The 19,549-nt window shown below is 38.9% G+C and overlaps 1 protein-coding gene across 17 annotated transcripts in view; it reads right to left on the reverse strand.

Moving 5' to 3' along the window:
- LOC5573818 (sodium-driven chloride bicarbonate exchanger) overlaps positions 1 to 19,549 on the reverse strand; it is a 215,542-nt gene that overhangs the window by 86,113 nt on the left and 109,880 nt on the right. The window contains exon 1 of one of the 17 annotated variants that reach the window (XM_021847288.1): positions 2,029 to 2,373. The exons of 15 other annotated variants lie outside the window; for them this stretch is intronic. In XM_021847288.1, the coding sequence (XP_021702980.1) occupies positions 2,029 to 2,039 (11 nt within the window). In that variant the 5' untranslated portion in view covers positions 2,040 to 2,373. Of the gene's footprint in view, positions 1 to 2,028; positions 2,374 to 19,549 lie in introns of those variants that run through there. One more of the 17 variants, XM_021847299.1, reaches the window with a different exon arrangement.

Consider the following 19,549-nt stretch of genomic DNA (forward strand, 5'->3'; position numbering starts at 1 on the left):
TTTTTGGTTATCCGAACAATATTCAGTTCAATGTGATGAAAAATATCGGCATTGGTAACTTATATTTACGTTATTTTACTTGCTTCATTATGTTGGACACATATGGCGTAAGTTTTAATGGATTTTTCTAAGTGTGTACTTGTCCTGCAAAATGCTTATCGAAAAACAGCTTCATGTATGATGGAGAATTACACTTTTTTCGAAATTGTTCTGAAAGTTCATACTTCTTATTTTTCTAAGATGTTTCATACCATGTTCGAATTAATCCATGAAAAATTAATGTATTTGGGACACTTGTGCAAAAAGCTGTTCAAAACTGGGAGCAGTGAATCAATTGTCACCTAAAACGCGGCAACAAAGACATTGTCATCTCATATTCTTTTTCTAACAATTTTATTCCGCAACATCAGCTTATCACCACTTGAACAGATTATGACAATGATTGATCACCACGTGCGCAACAATTTTATGGGCTTCGCATTACAATTTTCGAGAACTTCCGTGTTGACATATTATCGAACAGCATCCATAAAACAAATTTGTTTTTTTTTTGTTTAAAATAACTTATTAATCGCGAGTTACAAAGGTTGCAACAATATTGCACTCTGTGATAGTCATGACAATTTTGCTTTTGATTGTATCCTTATCCTCAACAGTCGGGACAAACGGTTGTTGGCGAGCTTGCTTTGTTGTTTCTTTTTGGTGTGTTTTGATGACAATTTGATTCACTGACTGGGAGACATGAAGTACAATACCAAAAATATAGTTTTCCACGTTTACTTTAAATTTCTTGCAAAACAATTATGATTATAATCGACAATGGCAAATGTTTGTTTCGTATTCAAAATAATTATTAATTCAGTTTAAATTTTAAGGCACTGTATCAATTTTCTATCGACTTTCAAGCAACTCTTTCAAAAAGACGTGCAAATTTCAAGGATGTGTCACTATACTTAAATAACTCTAAAATAACTTTTCTTACCGATGACCAGAATTGGGTACTGTCCAGTACTGGGGGATCTCCCCCTATAGCAATAAACTATCGCATTATGTGCAGATATGCCGATTGGTGGAGGGCAACAGGGGGGAGCACCTTTTTCGCTTTGATGTGTCATATCGCACACTTGATAATGGGTGTGCGATATTAGAAGTGAGTGTCGGTAAAAAGACGAAGTTTTTATTATTCATTAACATCGCAACTGTTCATGGCTTTTAGACTGTTGTTCTTTGAGTTTTTTGATTGACGTTTGTGGAAAATTTTCCATTGAGGTAATTGGCCAATTGTTGAACACTTGCCAATGATCGAACACGCCATAAGGAATACAAGTGCAGTTTAGCAATAGGTGATTCAATAGATAGATGAATAATGGAATGGTTACCCCAAGTGAGACCAAATTGAAAATTGGTGAATTTGAAAGCCGTGGACTGTCGTGATGTATGTCTCTAGCTATCTGTCTGTCACACTATATTTAATGCTTCGTGAGCAAAGTGATAGAACTTGCATACAAGTTTAAGACAGATAGCATACCGGTAGGCGAAATAAATTACAGAAATGTTATCTTTAGGCGCCACGTCGTCCAAATACTAATTCGTTTTAAGATTATGTGGCCAAATGATTCGAAATGTGAGTATTTTCTGTAGGCACACCCTGTCCTTTGCTGTTTAGCCAACGGCCAGCGATTGTTCCAATCCATATGCCCTTTTCTTCGGTATAGGTCTGCGATATTCATAACCGAGCGATAATGTGATTATCAAATTAAGGGGACACGGGAGACCGTGTTATTTTCCCTATCTTTTGTCTCACTCTAACAATTATCATCAAAACTTTGCCGAAGCAAATCTCGAGTTCTAGTGAACCGATGAAGCTGAAAATTTAATCGATTGTGCACCACATATATAGAATATAGTGATAAATTTTTCACATCCATATATGGAGTGGTACTTAAGATCTGCTTCTTCAAATGGATAGGATGATTATAATGACGTCCCGTGCGGCCTTAAGACGAGTAAACTTGTGTAATTACATACTTTTCATTCATGGCTGTAGAGGTACTGATCGACGAGGCTGCAGCTGTTTCAACCGATGACGTTTCCGATGCACGATAGGAAATTCACTCAAACTTATCACTAATCTTTCCACTAGGGCCAGTCGTTGCCGGATTGACAACGTCGTTGTTGGTCGGTCGGTATTAAATACCGGTCTTTCACTGGAGGACTATTTAGTGACTACTGTAAGTAGCGGCTGCGATCGTTGCTGGTAATTGCCGGAGGATGATGGTGAGCTACTGATAAAGATGATGTTTGTTGTTGACCAAGGGATTCAGACTTCATCAATCGGGAAAGTTGATGATGCAGTCGGTGAAGTGGCGAGGGCTTGAATCTCTTCATTAACAGCATCGGACGGAGATCTTATAATTGCACCACTCAGTGCCTATTCGAATAGCTAGAATTGTCACACGAACTATTCGTTATCGGTACTTGGCGATCGTCAAAGGAAACTCGAACGCGGCAATAAGGTCGGTTTCATGCTCAACGTAATGAGTGTATAACAGTTGTGGTTTATGACGTTGTCGAACGATTCGAAACGGTTGCGACATAATCAGTAAATATTTTTTTCCACTGCTTGCAGTTTTGCGTCTCTGACACGAGGTAACAGTGGCAATAAACTAAGCGAGATGATCTGGCACTTGTAAATTAATGCCTTCGCAGTCAGCCACATTATGACAACGCAAAGTCTGACCCAGATGATTGCCAGGTCAGGCATTCATTCAGTCATTCGCAAACACTATGTTCACTGATAAGGAAAGGAAGCCTTGTGGCAGTTTCAATAATCAGCAAGAATTTTCTTCACATACACTCGGGCACAGAGCAAAGTTGTTTACAAACACTCGACTCAGAATTTCTGATGGCGGATTAACTTGTGCTTGGTGGGTTACCTCAAGTTGTTGGTGCACCAGATATCTCCGACTGATAGCATTCCTTAAATGGAGGTCAACGCAAAAGATCTTCTCAAACTGTGCGGTTTTGGTGCTTGGATCATCTCGTGGACGTGAAATTGCCTTATAGGATCTTGATACTTATTTATATGTGTAACATGTGTAAGCATGAATCTCTTTGAACGTTTTCTTAGGTTTTGTTGAAATAGCTTATGCGTGCCAAACCAAATATTTTGCGAGATAAACGTTTTTGAGTTTGATATGGCATACAAGTAAATACCAGTCACACATATCACTAGTTTTTAGTGGCAATTTAGTGATTGAGAAACACAGCACTAGCTTTGAGTAAAGCGTGTTCTTCTTCTTCTTCGTTCTGGCGTTACGTCCCAACTGGGACAAAGCCTGTTTCTCAGATTAGTGTTCTTATGAGCACTTCCACAGTTATTAACTAAGAGCTTTCTTTTGCCGATTGACCATTTTTGCATGTGTATATCGTGTGGCAGGTACGAAGATACTCTATGCCCTGGGAATCGAGAAAATTTCCTTTACGAAAAGGTCCTTGACCAGTGGGATTCGAACCCACGACCCTCAGCATGACAATGCTGAATAGCTGCGCGTTTACCGCTACGGCTATCTGGGCCCTATCTGGGTTATCACGCGCAATAAGCCACTTTAGATTTTCCTGTAGCGATTATGCATGAATCAACTGTGGTCTGATTTCATATTCTGAAGTGGAACATTACTCACTTATCATTCGATTCGACTAACTGACTGTCAGAAGGGGGATAATAAAAATGACAGGTTGATTTCAATAAATTCCAATCTTCGATAGTTGCTGATTTTATTGTTTTATGATTTCATTGAAGTGCAATGCACGGATAGTTGTTTCTAGTCGTCAAGTGCTGTGATCTGAATATTCAACGCCAACAACTATTAGTTATCGGAAAACAAATCCTGTAGAGATAACTTCAGGTTTGAGATTCTTACTACTTTTCCACTTTGGAGGTAATATTAGGATATGTGTATAAACAAAACTAATTGAATTTTAACACTTCTCTTTATTTTGCAAAAGAAAATATTAAAAATCACTAGTAAGGCGAGCTAATACCGTTAAACTTGTGTGTTGCTTATATTGTGACAGATAGGGCTATCTTGTCTGCGACTTAGAGACTTCTATAGTTGATTTTTTCATAAGATTGTACTGGAATTTCACAAATTATTACTACTGCTTTTTTTGGAATTTGTTTCATGAGCAGTTTGAATGATTTCGTCTACAGAATCAAAATCCCATGAGAACTTTGCTTTGAATTTGTCAGGAATCGTCAAAACATTCGTCCAAAAAATTGGCTCATATCCTCTTTAGGAAATTTAGTACAGATTTTTCAAGGTATTTATTCAGGGATTCTTTTTTGAATTCTTATGCACATTGCACTCGGAATTCCGTCATAGAATATTTCTGAAATGGAATTATTCAAGGATCCCTACCCAAAATCAATAACATTTAGTCCTAATTGTCCTCCTGCAATTTCTCAAAATATGTTTGTTTGAAATTCGTCACAATTTTTTTTACACTAGGAGCCCTGGGATCAAATATCATTTGTACCTTGAGGTGAAGATAAATCGAAGCCAAACATCAAAATTTCAAGAGCACAAATCTGGAGAACATGTACACCCGTTTGGGCTGAAAACATAATCTATTGGTCACCACCTAGGACAGGACGTGACAGCTCAACTAAGACTGCCCAGTTGTTTTTCGGTCGATATCCTTGACGATACAAAAGCCAGTGCTACCAGTATTCATTATAAGCAAATCTTGTGAACAAATTCAAATATCAATGCCCATAATTTGGTTGTTTCTTGCACGCTGCATTCATATAGTGCGATAGAGGATGTTTTATTTTTAAAAATTCAGGTTTATATTAGAAACAGGCAATACTTTTAGAGAAAATTGACACAATTTCCATTATATTGCTCTCAATTAAGTATATTTAATTGATTTTAGTATTGTAGAAGCACATGCGGAAAAGTTAACATGGAATATAAATGGATTCGAAACAAAAAGACTTCATGAAAAATTTTCAAACTTTTTTATGAAACTTTAATTTACGATCTAGCAAGATGGCCGGGCTAGCAACAAAGTGCCCTGTTGAAATCCAACTCAACGATGTGAAAGTAGGCCTTTGCCAAAACGACCAATGAGAAGTGGTCTTTTTTGACAGGCAATTGGTTTCATTTTTGTACTGTGACCTGTCACGTCTTGTCTTAGGTCACCACCAGCTAGTGACCAATCGATTAAGTTTTCAACTTGAATGGATGTTTGGTTCTCCAGATTTGTGCTTTTGAAAATATGAGGTTTGGCATCGATCGATCTTCACCATAAATTTCAAAAATCCATATCTCAGCAACGGCTCAACCGATTTCCAAAATTCTTCAAGTATCTCATGTGCATATTCCATAGTTAAGTACGGTATGAAAAAAATGTTCCTAGGGGTGTTCAAATTTCTTCTAGAGCAATTAAACCAATTCATATTTTTTGCACATTTGAGCGGCAAATTTTAGCACAAGTGTTACACTACTTAGGTTTTTCAAACCCAAATGACTTTAGATAACAACAAGTAGTACATGTAAAACAAAACAATATTTCGAACATCCCTAACGAGGCATATTTGTGTAGATAACGGATTTCCCATTCCAAAACTTAAAGTAAGTATTTTGGAATACAAGTTAAGACCTGAGGGGCCTGTTCGGGTTTTTAAAAAAGAACGCGGACTCGTTGACGGTCGAAACAGAAGTGAGCAATTATTTTATTTCAATTAAAATGAAAACATAAAATGCAACCTAAGCAGCAGATCGGCGTTGACAACGGCCTAGATTCCACACGGGTTGATTGCAGCGCATGGTGCAGCGTCAGCGCATCGCAGGCGGTCGGTATCCGGTGTTATATTGATGAGTCGAATGAATGGGTGTTAACTACTCCCCCTTTGAAGTGTTGAGCCTCCTGGATCAACGACTGGCAGAACTGTATGTGTCAGCAAGTGTCGGTGGTTGATAAATGTAATGTAGCGGAGTGGCTTGTGGTTTTTCTTGAGGTGTGATGATGTTAACTGAAGCTGTTTGTTGACGTGCCTTAACGAAGATGTAGAATCCTAGTAGAATGATCAATGTTGTGGTGAATGAAAATCCTCCCCACAATGACCACGATGTTACATCTGTCTTTGTGTGCAGATATTCCAATTTTTTGATGTTTTTCAGATGAAGTTGGTGTATTCTGTTAATGCCAACAGTTTGATAAGTTTGGGTCCTGGATATGTTTAGGTCGGTTGATGGTGCAAAGAACGGTTGTTCTACGATTCTGGTTACAGCGTTTGTAAATGTAAAGTTCTGAAAGGTGATAGAACAGTTTTCGTATACGATGAGATATGAGCCTCGTAACTGTCTGTTCGTCGCTCCACAGGTATTTTGTAGAGTGTCGTGTACATCATTTAGAAGTACTGTTGTGGTTCCCATTTCGATGACTGGAATATGATTGTAGATGACTTCGTATGAACAGTTGCTTGGAGAACCTGTTATGACGTTGCTAATGCAACCATCGGTGGACACGTCTTTAAGTTCAGATGTTTTGCAAATGGTCCAATTTGCCAATTCCGTACATGGTGTTATCAACAGATAAAGGTTTGACACGCTTTTAAAGAAGATTTTGCCGGGTATCATAATACGCTCTGCTTGATTGATCACAGCTTCGACTCGAAGTTGTTGAAATGTAGTGTTGCTGAAGTTGGGGATGCCTACAATGTACAAGATGACTTCTCCGTTGGTGACGACTGATGTGGTAGCGAACTGCAAGGCTTCATCTATCAGGTTCTGGTGAATTCCTTGTGTCTCTAATCTGGATGTAATCTCTTCGGTTTCTGTTGGACTTAACAATTTGTTATTTAAAATATTCAATTTTGAAAATATTATTGCATTTCTAATAGCTTCGATTTCGTCATTTATTAGATCTAGATGAAACATAATTTTCAGTGAATCTAACTCCTTTGATATTTCGTTAAAATTTTGAGAATCTAAGAGGCTTATGTCATTCAAATAGATAGTCAAATTTGTAAGTGTTTTCTCTAATTTTTCGTTGATTTCTACTTGATCGTTATTATTGTCAACAAGGTGATTTATCGAACTATTTATATTTTTGAGGTCGTCTGAATCAGGAGATCCAGCCATCCATTTCCATGCTTTACCTAAAGCGTCCCATCTTCTGACTCTTTTGCTATTTAAGGGTTTTACTTGTGCTAGGTTATTTTTTAATGTTTCGATTCTATGAGTAAGTATTGGATTAGAACAATTTTTTTCATTTACAATATCTTCAAGGTAGGTTACAGTAGTTTGAATAGACGTCACATTGACAGTGTGTATGAATTTTGTGTAGCCTTCTAATATTCTTCCGTTTCTTAATTTTACTATAGCAATGGGATTTTTATCCAGGTTGTGGATTTGCAGGGATGCAAGGATAGGGGGTATGCTGGAATGAAAAGAATGGTGCGGTGTTAGAGGAAGGATTATTGGTTCGCTGGAATCTTACAAGTTTTGATTTCGTATGTTGATATTCTTTATGTTTGACTTATGTAAATTTTGATTTTTCTCGTTTCTCACCGTTACTCTTTGATTGGTTTGGACAAAATGTTTTTTGAAGAGAGGTTTATGTTTGCTTTTGAAAATTTTGTCTTTTACAAGAATCTCTTGCCCTGTTTCTAAATCTGGGGGCTCTTGTCTTTTCCTGTTATGTGTTTCCAAAAGTTTTTCTTGTTTCGCTTTTAATTGTACAATAACTTCGTCGTAGCGTCTATTTCTTACATGGTCAATTTCTTCAATAGGTACAGGATTACTGGATTTACCGAAAAGAATTTCCTTTGGAGTTTTCCCGGTGGTTGAATGAATTGTGTCGTTATATTTGTTCACGGATATTGCCATCAATCTTCGACAAGGATAAGATGGGTTTAGGGATTTTTGAATTCTGTATAACTCAGTGATGGTTGAATGAAATCGTTCAACCTGTCCATTAACTTCAGATTTATTGCTGGGGGTAACGTATGCTTGAATATTCAGATCTAACATAATGCCTTTTATTTCCGGCGACAGAAATGCTTTCTCGTTATCCGTTGTCACGGCTGAAGGAATGATATTAGACGTTATGGTTTCTTCGAATGCTCGACGAATATGAACAACATGGCGTGATTTAATAGGTATCATTCTTCCAAATTTTGAAAACTTGTCTAGGCTGGACAAAAAGTAATTGTTGTCAATCTGGTAAATATCTATATGAATGATATCGTAAGGATGGTTAGGGATAGGAGTTTCTTGGATATGGATTTTTAAAGGATGTCTGTCGTATTTCGTTGTATTGCAAGTGTCACAGGTTCGTATGAAATCTTTCACTTTAGCAGAGAGTTTTGGAAAATAATGTGTGCGTAAAATTTGTTGCTTGTTCTCGTTGATGCCTCGATGTGCTCTTTCGTGAGTATTTTCAATTAATTTATCTTGTTCATTGGGGTCGGTTACATCAATAAGGAGATTTTGTGTGAATCGGATTTTTAATAAATTTGCTCTGCTAAAATATTTTCTGTATACTTCTTGAAGTTGTCCGAGGATGGTTTCAGATGTATGTAGGCCAATGAGTTTACTAGGTACAAAAAAGTTTTTTAAAATGGTAGTAAGTACTTGTTCCGTAAATTGAGTCCGTTTTATCAAAATTCTTTTATAACCTGGGAAGGGAGTCGTAACTATCGTTTCGGGATTAATTTTGGTATGCTCAATTATAATTTGAAGTCTAAATGCGTTAAGTGGGGCTTCAGTCGATATAATATAGTTACTGTCATCGTCTTCGGCCGAATGTTGTGTTGGAGTGAGAGAATTAATTTGAATTCGACTCAATGCATCCGCTACAACATTTGTCCGTCCAGGTTTATATATGATTTGGTAATCGTGTTCCTCCAAATACGATTTCCAACGTTTTAATTTAGCGTTAGTGTTCTTTGAAGATAAAGAGAAAGTTAGGGGTTGGTGATCTGTTATTACTACAAATTTTTGACCGTAAATGTAGTTCCTGAAAACTTTCAAAGCCCAGTAGATGGCAAGCATTTCTTTTTCTGTAGCTGAGAAGTTTTCCTCGGTTCTGTTCAGCGTCCGAGAAGCGAAGTGAATTGGTTTGTCTTTCCCTATTTCACCTTGGCTAAGAACTGCTCCTATAGCGTAATTAGAAGCATCTGTCGTAATAAGAAATTTTTTATCAAAGCTTGGGTACGTTAATATATCGCTGGAAGTAAGTATGGTTTTGAGTTGTTCAAAAGCTTCCTTCTCTGTATCTCCAAAGGTAATTTTTTTGTTAGATGAAGGGTCTCTCTCCCCTCTGAAGAGATTTGTAAGAGGTTTTGCTATTTTAGCGAAATCTTTTACAAATCTTCGGTAGTATCCAATTAATCCCAAAAAACTTCTTAATTCTTTAACTGTTTTAGGTTCAGGCCATTTTTCTATTGATTCTATTTTCTTTGGGTTCGGTTTTATTCCGTCTTTTGTAATTACGTATCCGAGAAATTCAACAGATTTTTTCAAAAATTCAGATTTATCAGGTTGCACTTTCAAATTTGCATCCTGTAATGTTTTTAAAATTATTTTCAAATTCTTTGTAGCTTCTTCCAATGTTTTTCCAAATACAACGACATCGTCCATGTACACATAACAAATTTTGCCAATGTGTTCACGTAAAACGTCATCCATTGCCCTTTGGAAAATCGCTGGAGCATTTTTTAAACCAAATGGCATACGAACAAATTCGTATTTGCCTTGGTTAACGGAAAATGCTGTTTTTTTCAACATCTCTAGGATTCATCTTTATTTGATGAAACCCAGAGGCTAAATCTAAAGTAGTAAAGTATTGGTTACCTCCAAGCTGATCTAGTATATTAGAAATTTCCGGCATCGGGTATTTGTCAGATATTGTCTTCTGATTTAGTTTTCTATAGTCTATTACGAGTCTGAATTTGTTTTTGCCAGACGCATCCATCTTCTTTGGAACAATCCAAACTGGTGAGTTCCATGGAGATCTGGATGGTCGAATGACTCCATCCTGTAATAGTTTTTTAATTTGTGCATTAACTTCTTCTTTATAAGCGACGGGGTAAGGATAAGATTTTTGGTAGATGGGGATATCATCTTCCGTGCGTATATCGCATTCAACATTAGTTGTACACGATAATTTGTTGTCCGGATTGTGAAAAACTTGTTTTGATAGAATTCAAAATTGGTAGTAAAGCATTTTTTTCTTCTTCGGTGAGATGTGAAGTTCTAATATCGGAAGTTTGGTTAACGTGGTTAATTTTGCGTGGGCTCGGTGAAGGGAAGTAAAAATGCAAAGGAATGTTAAGGGTTGTGTCGTTACCGAACACTTGGAAAGTCGATAAACTAGATATGAGATTGTAGTTTTCCCCAAATATAAATTCGGTTCCTATTAAACCGTCAAAGAAGGTATGGAAGTCAAAAACCAAAAATTCTGAAGGTTCTTTTCTTACTGGCTCAAATAATGAAAGATGCATCATTTCGGAAATAAAACCTTTACCGGTTACTCCTTTTACGGGTGCATCTGGAATTTTGAATACGGGTTTACCGGAAGTGGTATGCCCATTTTTTTGAAATTAAATTTACGTTGGCTCCACAGTCAATCAGAAACTTCATTTCACCTCTAGTAGTAGGGATTTTAATGTATGGAAGGGGAGAGATTGTAGGTTTTAATCGAACCATTTGCTCACCCATTCCAGATCGTTCTCTAAAAAATTCACATTTGGCTCGTTTTCAGATTCACCTTCTTGAGGCTCAACTGGTTCTTGTGGTTCTAAAGTATCTGATAATTCTGCGGGAGGGTTGAAATTGTATTCTCTTATTTCGTCATATTCCTCTCTTGAACAATCTTCCAGTTGATGAGCAACTCGTTTTGTCGGGGGGTTATGAGCTTGCATTGATTCGGTTATTGGTCTAGACATTTTGAAATTTGGTCTATTTCCGTAATTTAACATACGAGAATGGATCGATCTATCAACGTCCATTGGTTCAGGCTTGGGTTGCTGTTGATAAAAGCTTCTATTAGGAGCAAAGACGTTAGGCGAGTTTTGAGCATACGCTCTAAATGGAGTTTGGGTTTGAATGTAGGGTTTGTTTTGAGTTTGTGTTTGGAAAGGGGGTGGTTGTCTGAAATTTATTGGTGGAGGCTGATAATTGTTTCTAGGTGGAGGCGGTGGTGCTTGTTGAAGATGCCTTTGAATAGGTTTTGGCGGTGGTACCGGAATGTTACCTCGAGGAGCTGGGATAGGTGGTAGAGGATGTGATTTGAAGGGTGCATTGCGAGCGTTCAAATTTAGGAACTCAACACAATAATGATAGGCTGAAGCAAGGGATTTTGGTTTGTAATTTTTGCAAAAAAGTGATAGCGGTTCACCTAGACCTCTAATGAATGTGTCTAGCGCCATCATATTGTACAGTTTTATCAAGGCGGCCTCATGTCCTTTCCAAGTTTCGTCTGTAGAGATGGCTGAGCTGATCAAGGTGATCATTTCTCGCACTCTACTGTAATAAGTTTCGATGGTTTCATTTTGCCTTCGAACCATGGTTTTCAATTGGTTGTCGAGTGTCATGAGGTCCCGTTTATCGGCATAATATAACCGCAGAACCTCTTTGATTTCATCCCAATTGTTGGATGTATTGTTTGAAATTAAAATGTCATTTGCTTCGTTTTTTATTTTTCTCCTGACTGTTTTCATCACGAGATGATATTCGAAACTGTCCCGGAAATCATCAAACAATTCCAGGCAATCTTCAACATCGAGAATCCAAGTGGATAAATCTCGTGCATTACCATTGAACTCAGGTAAATCCTTCACAATACTCGGGATTTTACCTCTATCTAAAAAGCTAACAGAAGCATCGATTGCATATCTTTGTGTTGCCTGGGTGGCATTTGGATTTGAAGAATTATTTCGCACCGTTAAACGTGCAGGTTGCAAAAGAGGGATTGGATTTGGTGGGTTGCCATTTTTTTCTAACTAAGATTTCACTAGCACTTCACTTCACTGTCACTCGCGGTTCGTTCTCGGTTATCTTTTAAAGTGGTTTTTAGGGTTAGTTTTTCGGATTAATCTGTGATATTCAGTGATTCGGTTACGGTTGGTCCGGCCTAGTCACTCTGAATTAGTAGGGATTATGGTTTAAGACACTAACGGCAAGCAGTGTCGTGTTAATCTTAATCTAATTTCTTTCTATGTTTAGTATTTACTTACAAATAGAGAAGCAGGGTGTTCATTTCCCTGTCGGTGGCAGCGATTCGACTTCTTGTGGCCACTGATGCGGGGTAGCGGGTGTTCCTTTTCCCAGTGTGTCTTTTCGCCGTTCCTCGAAGACGCAAGTCGCCAATTTGATAGCGAGTGGAGCTGGGTCCGGTCGATGAGGATCCTATCCGGAGGCTGAAGACAGCTTCGTGATTAAACACTTATACGATTACTGGGTAAAAAGGGTCCCGTTTTCGGGCGCCAGTTAAGACCTGAGGGGCCTGTTCGGGTTTTTAAAAAAGAACGCGGACTCGTTGACGGTCGAAACAGAAGTGAGCAATTATTTTATTTCAATTAAAATGAAAACATAAAATGCAACCTAAGCAGCAGATCGGCGTTGACAACGGCCTAGATTCCACACGGGTTGATTGCAGCGCATGGTGCAGCGTCAGCGCATCGCAGGCGGTCGGTATCCGGTGTTATATTGATGAGTCGAATGAATGGGTGTTAACTTACATATTGATCTATTTGAATTTGATCTAGATAATTCACAATTGATCTACATCAGTTTTATCTCTTAATATGAACGTCTTAGTTAAAAACTTCCATCTGCAATGTTGTTCAATGAGACATTCTTGAAATTCTTTCGACTTAAGTTTGCTGGTAGAATTTTAGAGAACATGTTTGACTAGAAATATGTAGTTTTAATTACACTCAAAAATTTAAATGACTGAAAAGAACTTAGAAATTTATTTTCTTTTATATTTTTTTTTCTATGCACCGAAACTCAAAGCACGTACATGCAGTTTTTTCGACACGAATTTGATTGCACGAAAATCAACAGTTTTGGAGTTAGAATTATAAAGATTGCATGCAAAAATTTATAGGCCATTTTCAAAAGTTATTCTTGAGTCAAAATGATCAATTTTTCTATGGAAAACACTTATTCTACCATACCAAAAACATGCGCAAAATTTAATCCATATTGAAGACTATCGAGCATTATTTTCATTTTTTTCGACTCATTGTGGATGGAATTCGTCAGGAGTAAAAATTTAACTCAAAATTCACAACACGAATCCTCAAACGAGTGAGAAGGCATTGAAATTCGGGGATTTTTTCTGGAACTCTTTCTCATTTGCTTTTATGCTCACCCTTACTAATACTTTAAAAGAACTCTTGAGTGACCCGTCCGAACAAAAACAGGCCTCGCGGAGTTGTTATGGCACTTTTTTGGTGGAATTTGTGTTTTGTTTCGCATCTTCCTCGCTCATATTTTGATGCCTTACTGCTTAACATGTTTTCGCAGAGAGGCAAAGACAGCACGCTCTAGAACACGCTACCGAACTCCGGTTTGTTGAGAAGTATTATCAAGCCTGTTTCAAACACTGTTCAAGAAAGAAGAGAATCATTGAAGTAGTTTATGGAGAAAACATAAAAGGATTATCTGAAAATCATTATGTAACTCCTTGTTTTGATAATAAAAATTGAAATACTGGTCATTGTGGCATACCCGAAGAGAAGCAGCGTCCTTGTGCTTTTGAAGTAACACCTCTCAAGAAAACCATAAGCAGTGTTGGCGGAGTCTTTAGGAACATTTGCAAAAAATACAAAGATGAATTCTTGCAAGTTTCTTTTGAGGATTTCTTGAACATCTGTTTGAAAGAAATCCGGAAAAAGTGGAGTTAGCGAAAATAGCGGGAAAACAATTTCTGGCCTTCAGGTACATTTAAGAGTAATTATATGTTATTCCTAAATAATCCGGCTATCGCACGTAAGGTACTTGTAGTATTTTCAATAGGTTTGTTATTTTCGTCATGATTGGTTTTCTAAAACCTATGGCCTCAAAATTTATATAAATGCTTTTGGCATATAAGCGCATCATACTGTCAAATATCAAAAGATTGGGTCGAATAATCCCGCCTGACGAAGAGAACAAAACAGTCGAAAATAAGTAAGTACCCCTACCTCGGGTTTCTGTGATCGATTCAGCACTCCTTTCAATCGAGAATCGGTATCCATTTTGAACCAGGCTTGACAAAAACTCCTCAGCGATGCAAAAATGAGGCGACTTCGAAGGTTTTCTGGGGAATCAAAATTGAACTATAAATTCACAAAACAAATCCTCAAACGATTTGAGAGAGAGTGCATCGAAATGCGAGAATAGGCCAGGAGAAGTGGATGAACTTGTCATTCATTTTTCTGTCAAATTTCATACAAAATCTACTTTTTCTCTGACAGAAATTCCCTCTAGGTGTACCACTTCCCCTGGCCTATTTGTTTTGGTGTTCTTTCTCAGTTGTTTCTGTGCTCACCCTTACTCACACTTTAAAAAAACTCTTGAGTGACCCGTCCGAACAAAACAAACCTCGCAGAGTTGTGATGGCACTATTTTTTTATGGAATTTTCATCCGTTGTGTTTTCTGTCGCACAGTAAATCAGTTGTCAACCATCACGTTACAACAAAGGTATTGTGCTCTCCTTTGCTTGTTTCAACAATTATATTCCGCAACAACAGTTGATCACCATTTGAACAGAATATATCAATGATCGCTCGCTTCGTGTGTAGCGATTTTGTAGGCTTTGCACTGTAATTTTCGAGAACTTTATGCGTGTTGGTAAACATTGCCACATCATGAAACAGCATCCGAATTCGATTTTGTGTTTAAAATAACTGATTAATCACGATTTGGAAAGGTTGCAATAATGTTGACTGCTGTAATAGTCATGGCATTCTTTTGATTGTATCCCAATCCGCAATAGTTGAGATAAACGGGTGTAAGCGCGTTTGCTTTGTTGTTTCTTTTTCGTCTGTTTTGATGACAATTTGAATCACTAGTAAAGAGCATGCTACCGGACTCCGGTGATGTTGCGGAGTATTATCAAGCCTATTTTAAACACTGTTCAAAGAAGGGGAGAATAAATGTCTTTTGTAGTGTGACAAATTACGAAAAGTCTTACAGAAAAAATAGGTGTTTCATCGTTAAATTTTAAAAAACTTCAGAGTTTTCAACAAAAATGGTCATTTATAACCTTAGACGCACCTTTAGACACGACAAAACACAAGATTTTTATAACTTAGTTTGTAGTAATTTTGGGCATTTTAACGGTTAAAATATCAAAACTGAGAGCAAAAAATTGTTCCCATGAAAACGAATGGAAAACTATTTCTCTATCAGTGGAAGCAAATAGAAAACTATTGTTGCTATCATTGAAAGCAAACTGTGATTTCACTGAGATATGAAACTATAATAATGATTAATTTATATCAAACTATGACAACAACTTGATGCTGAAAAGAAGTATTGTTATCGACTTGTTTTCTTTTTGATGTTGGACTTCTCGGGTTGTTCTAACTATGTATGGAAACCCAAGTAGTTTTCCAAGCAACACCTGAAATTATAATCAACACTTTATCATATATTTACCATTTATATGTTATTTTGTTTGCACTAATTATCATCTGTAGTGCAATCATCATATGAGTAAAATTTTGGATGAATCATATTGTTATTGCAACGGTGGGAGAATTACCAATTAATCTCCCAGTACAAATACGTAGGTGGGGTAAGAGTACGGACAATTCAGCAACATATTGCTGAAATCTTACTAACACTATTAGTGTAATAGAGTTATAATGATTTCAATCAAACTTTACCAGTGGTTACATATCGCCTACTAATAAGCCTGAGAAAACACAAGCGGACTCTTTATAAACGTTTAGATTTCGTATGATCATTAAAACGTCGACCAGACTATTGCAAATAATTTTCATATTTTGTTACGTCACTTTAGGTTCAAGTTTCTACTAACAACAATCTGCAGTGGGGACGGACCTGGTGTAGTGGTTAGAAAACACGCCTCTCACGCCGAGGACCTGGGATCGAATTCCATCCCCAGTAAAGCCGTTGGTCCCGAGATGAACTAGCCCAGGGCTAAAAATCTCGTCAATAAAGATAGAAAAAAAAAAACAATCTGCAAACACCTTCGACCCTCCGTAATAAAACTGATCGCTCCGCATGGGTTTCCTTTGACGCAAGCCACAAACCAATTTATGCGAAACCATTTCTCGTTATCAAGCTTTCGCAGTTGTCCGGCCGTGATGCCCTGCCAAAAATAAACTTTATATCACCCATTCGAATTTTTATGGGGGCCCGTTTGAATTATTTTAATGAATCACTACTGATCATGTTATTGGTACCAGCAACGCAACTCTTTCGACCGACGATTTCAGCAAACTATCTGCGCATTCCGAACCGGCCCACGAACGAATTACAACTGATCGCCGCCGGTTAGCCACATTACGGTGACTGTTAGCATCATTCACCGACTCCGGTAGCGCCTCTTCCGTAGCTGATAGAGGGAAAAAATCTCACTAACTATCACTGCCCGCCCGATAAGAAAAAAATAGTAAACCTTTAACAATCATATAATAGAATAAGCTGTAATAACTTATTTTCCAAATGCTGTTCTATGTATAACAATGGAGACGTGATAAAGTCCATAATATGTTATCATAACAAAGGAAGCTACTTATAAGCTACAATTATTGAGTTTTTGAGTTAAAATCTCGATCAGAAAAGTAGTGCAAGCCTATATCAATCTAATTCCTCAATTTTATGGAATATTTATAAATATAGTATTCATTTGCCACGTTTTTCTGCTCGGGTGGTTGGTGGCTTTGGCTTTGATCTGTAATCTACATGTGAACGGCGACCTCTGCGATGACGGGTAGCATACGGGTTGTTTTCAATATATTTGCGCTGACCCGCCCGACACAATACACATTGCCGCCGTGGAGGGCATGCGAATGCACTGAATGATGGCCAGGGTCTGACCGGAACAGTTCGCCTAATCTACGTAATATTGCATGCATGGTGTGTAATAGCGTGCGGGAGAAGGTACTGCCTCAATAGATTATCTCGTGCTTCTGAGTGGATCTCGTGCCGCTGATGTGGCGCTGGATCTTCCAGTTATTCAATTAAATGTCTGGAATCATGTGAATTCCGGTTCTAGATTTAATGATGTTTGATTGCAGAAGTTGAAATATTCGATAGGTTACTGATGATACTTTGGTTCGGTAATTAATTAACATATGCTCAACGAATTCCGTAATCACTTCGTGTCGCGAGTTGACATCTGCAGGGATACGAATAGAAACATCTTAAGGAATGAACGTGACGTAATTGAAAGGTGGAAGCAGCACTTCGATGAACACCTAAATGGTGCTGAGAACACATACAATGAGGATCAAGATAACGGAGGAAATGTCTATACTCAGTCAGTACTGCAGACGATATAAACCAAGAAGTTCCCATCTTGATCTTGGCGTAACATTGGTACCTCGCGTACCTGTAGGAATAAAATAAACCCCTTCTGTGCGGTCCTTAGACTCCTGCCTAGCAACTCCTATCCCTACCTCCGCGCGGTACTGACCGGGATAGGTTGCTCTTAGGGAATATCGTACAACCAACTCCGGTGGAAACTTTGGCCGTATGCGACAGGGAAAGGGGGGTTTGCTTTTGTAAACCTGGAGCGTATGTTCTCCATGTTGGGAGCGGCTCACTACAGCGTCTGTTCCCCATGTCAGGGCGGATGATCATTGTCCGAGTACCAGAGAAGGATTCTAAGCTATACTGTGCATTATGGCCCTCCGAACATTTCAGGGGAATGGTCCTCCGGAAATCTAGGGGGTTGGTATCAGGCCCTGCAAGCCAGCCGTAAAAAATCAAGCAACGAATAATCAACGAGAGAATACGAACTGGGAGAATCGGCAAAGACCACAGCGACGTAAAGGGACTAGCGATTGGAAGCTTGGTACGTGGAACTGTAAATCTCTCAACTTAATCGGGAACACACACTTCGCGCTCGCCGACGTGCTGAAGGATCGTGGATCCGGCATCGTAGCGTTGCAGGAAGTGTGTTGGAAGGGATCAATGATGCGAACGTTTAGAGGTAACCATACCATCTACCAGAGCTGCGGCAACACACACGAGCTTGGAGCAGCTTTTATAGTGATGGGTGATATGCAGAGGCGCGTGATCGGTTGGTGGCCCATCAATAAGAGAATGTGCAAGTTGAGGATCAAAGGCCGATTCTTCAACTACAGCATAATAAACTTGCACAGCCCTCATTCCGGAAGCATTGATGATGATGACGCTTTTTACGCGCAACACGAACACGAACGCGAGTACGACAGCTGCCCAAGCCATGATGTCAAAATCACCATAGGAGATCTAAACGCTCAGATTGGCCAGGAGTTCAACGACCACCGGCTGACGAATGAATACGGCTTAAGAATAATTTCGCCACCTACAAGGATATGGCCATTCGTAGTATCTACTTCCAACACAGCCTTCCATACCGAAGCACCTGGAGATCACCACAGCAGACAGAATCACAAATCCATCACGTTCTGATTGATGACACTTCTTCGACATTATCGACGTCAGGACCTATCGTGGCGCTAACATCGACTCTGAACACTAAATGGTGATGATTAAACTACGCCCAAAACTCTCCGTCGTTAACAACGTACGGTACCGACGACCGCACCGGTATGATCTTAAGGAGGCTTAAGCAACCGGATGTCGCAACTGTATTCGCACAGCACCTCGAGGCTGCATTACCGGAAGCTGATGCTGGATGAAGCCTTCCTTGAGGATTGCTAGAGAACAGTAAAAGCAGTTATCAACGATGAAGCTGAGATGGACATCGGGTACGTGGGACGAAGTCAACGGATAGAGTGAAGGAATATAGGCAGATTCTGGAGGAGAAGAAGACAGCGCGGGCGGTCATGCTGCTGCAAGGGACCCGGCATAACGTGGAAAGTTATAGACAGAAACGGCAACAGCAGACCCGTCACTTTCGGGACAAAAAACGTGGCCTAGAGGAGACGGAGTGCGAGGAGATGGAACAGCTGTGCCAGTCTCAAGAAGCGCGTAAGTTCTTTCAAAAGCTGAATACATCATACAACGGCTTCGTGCCGCGAGCCGAGATGTACCGGGATAAGGATGGGACGAGTGAGAGGGGATCGAAAGCACTTCGACGAACACCTGAATGAGCACAGGCTGAGAGCACAGACAATTAAGGTCGGGACAACGGAGGAAATGTCTTCGTCGGTACTGCGGAGGATGGAAACCAACCAGCCTTCACTTTGAGGGAGGTTAAGGATACCATTCACCAGCTCAAGAACAATAAAGCTGCTGGTAAGGATGGTATCGGAGCTGAACTCATAGAGTTGGGCCCGGAGATTCTGGCCATTTGTTTGCACCGGCTGATAGGCACAATCTGAAAAACAGAACAGCTACC

The sequence above is a fragment of the Aedes aegypti genome, chromosome 2, assembly GCF_002204515.2.
Source record: "Aedes aegypti strain LVP_AGWG chromosome 2, AaegL5.0 Primary Assembly, whole genome shotgun sequence".
Taxonomy (NCBI): Eukaryota; Metazoa; Arthropoda; class Insecta; order Diptera; family Culicidae; genus Aedes; species Aedes aegypti.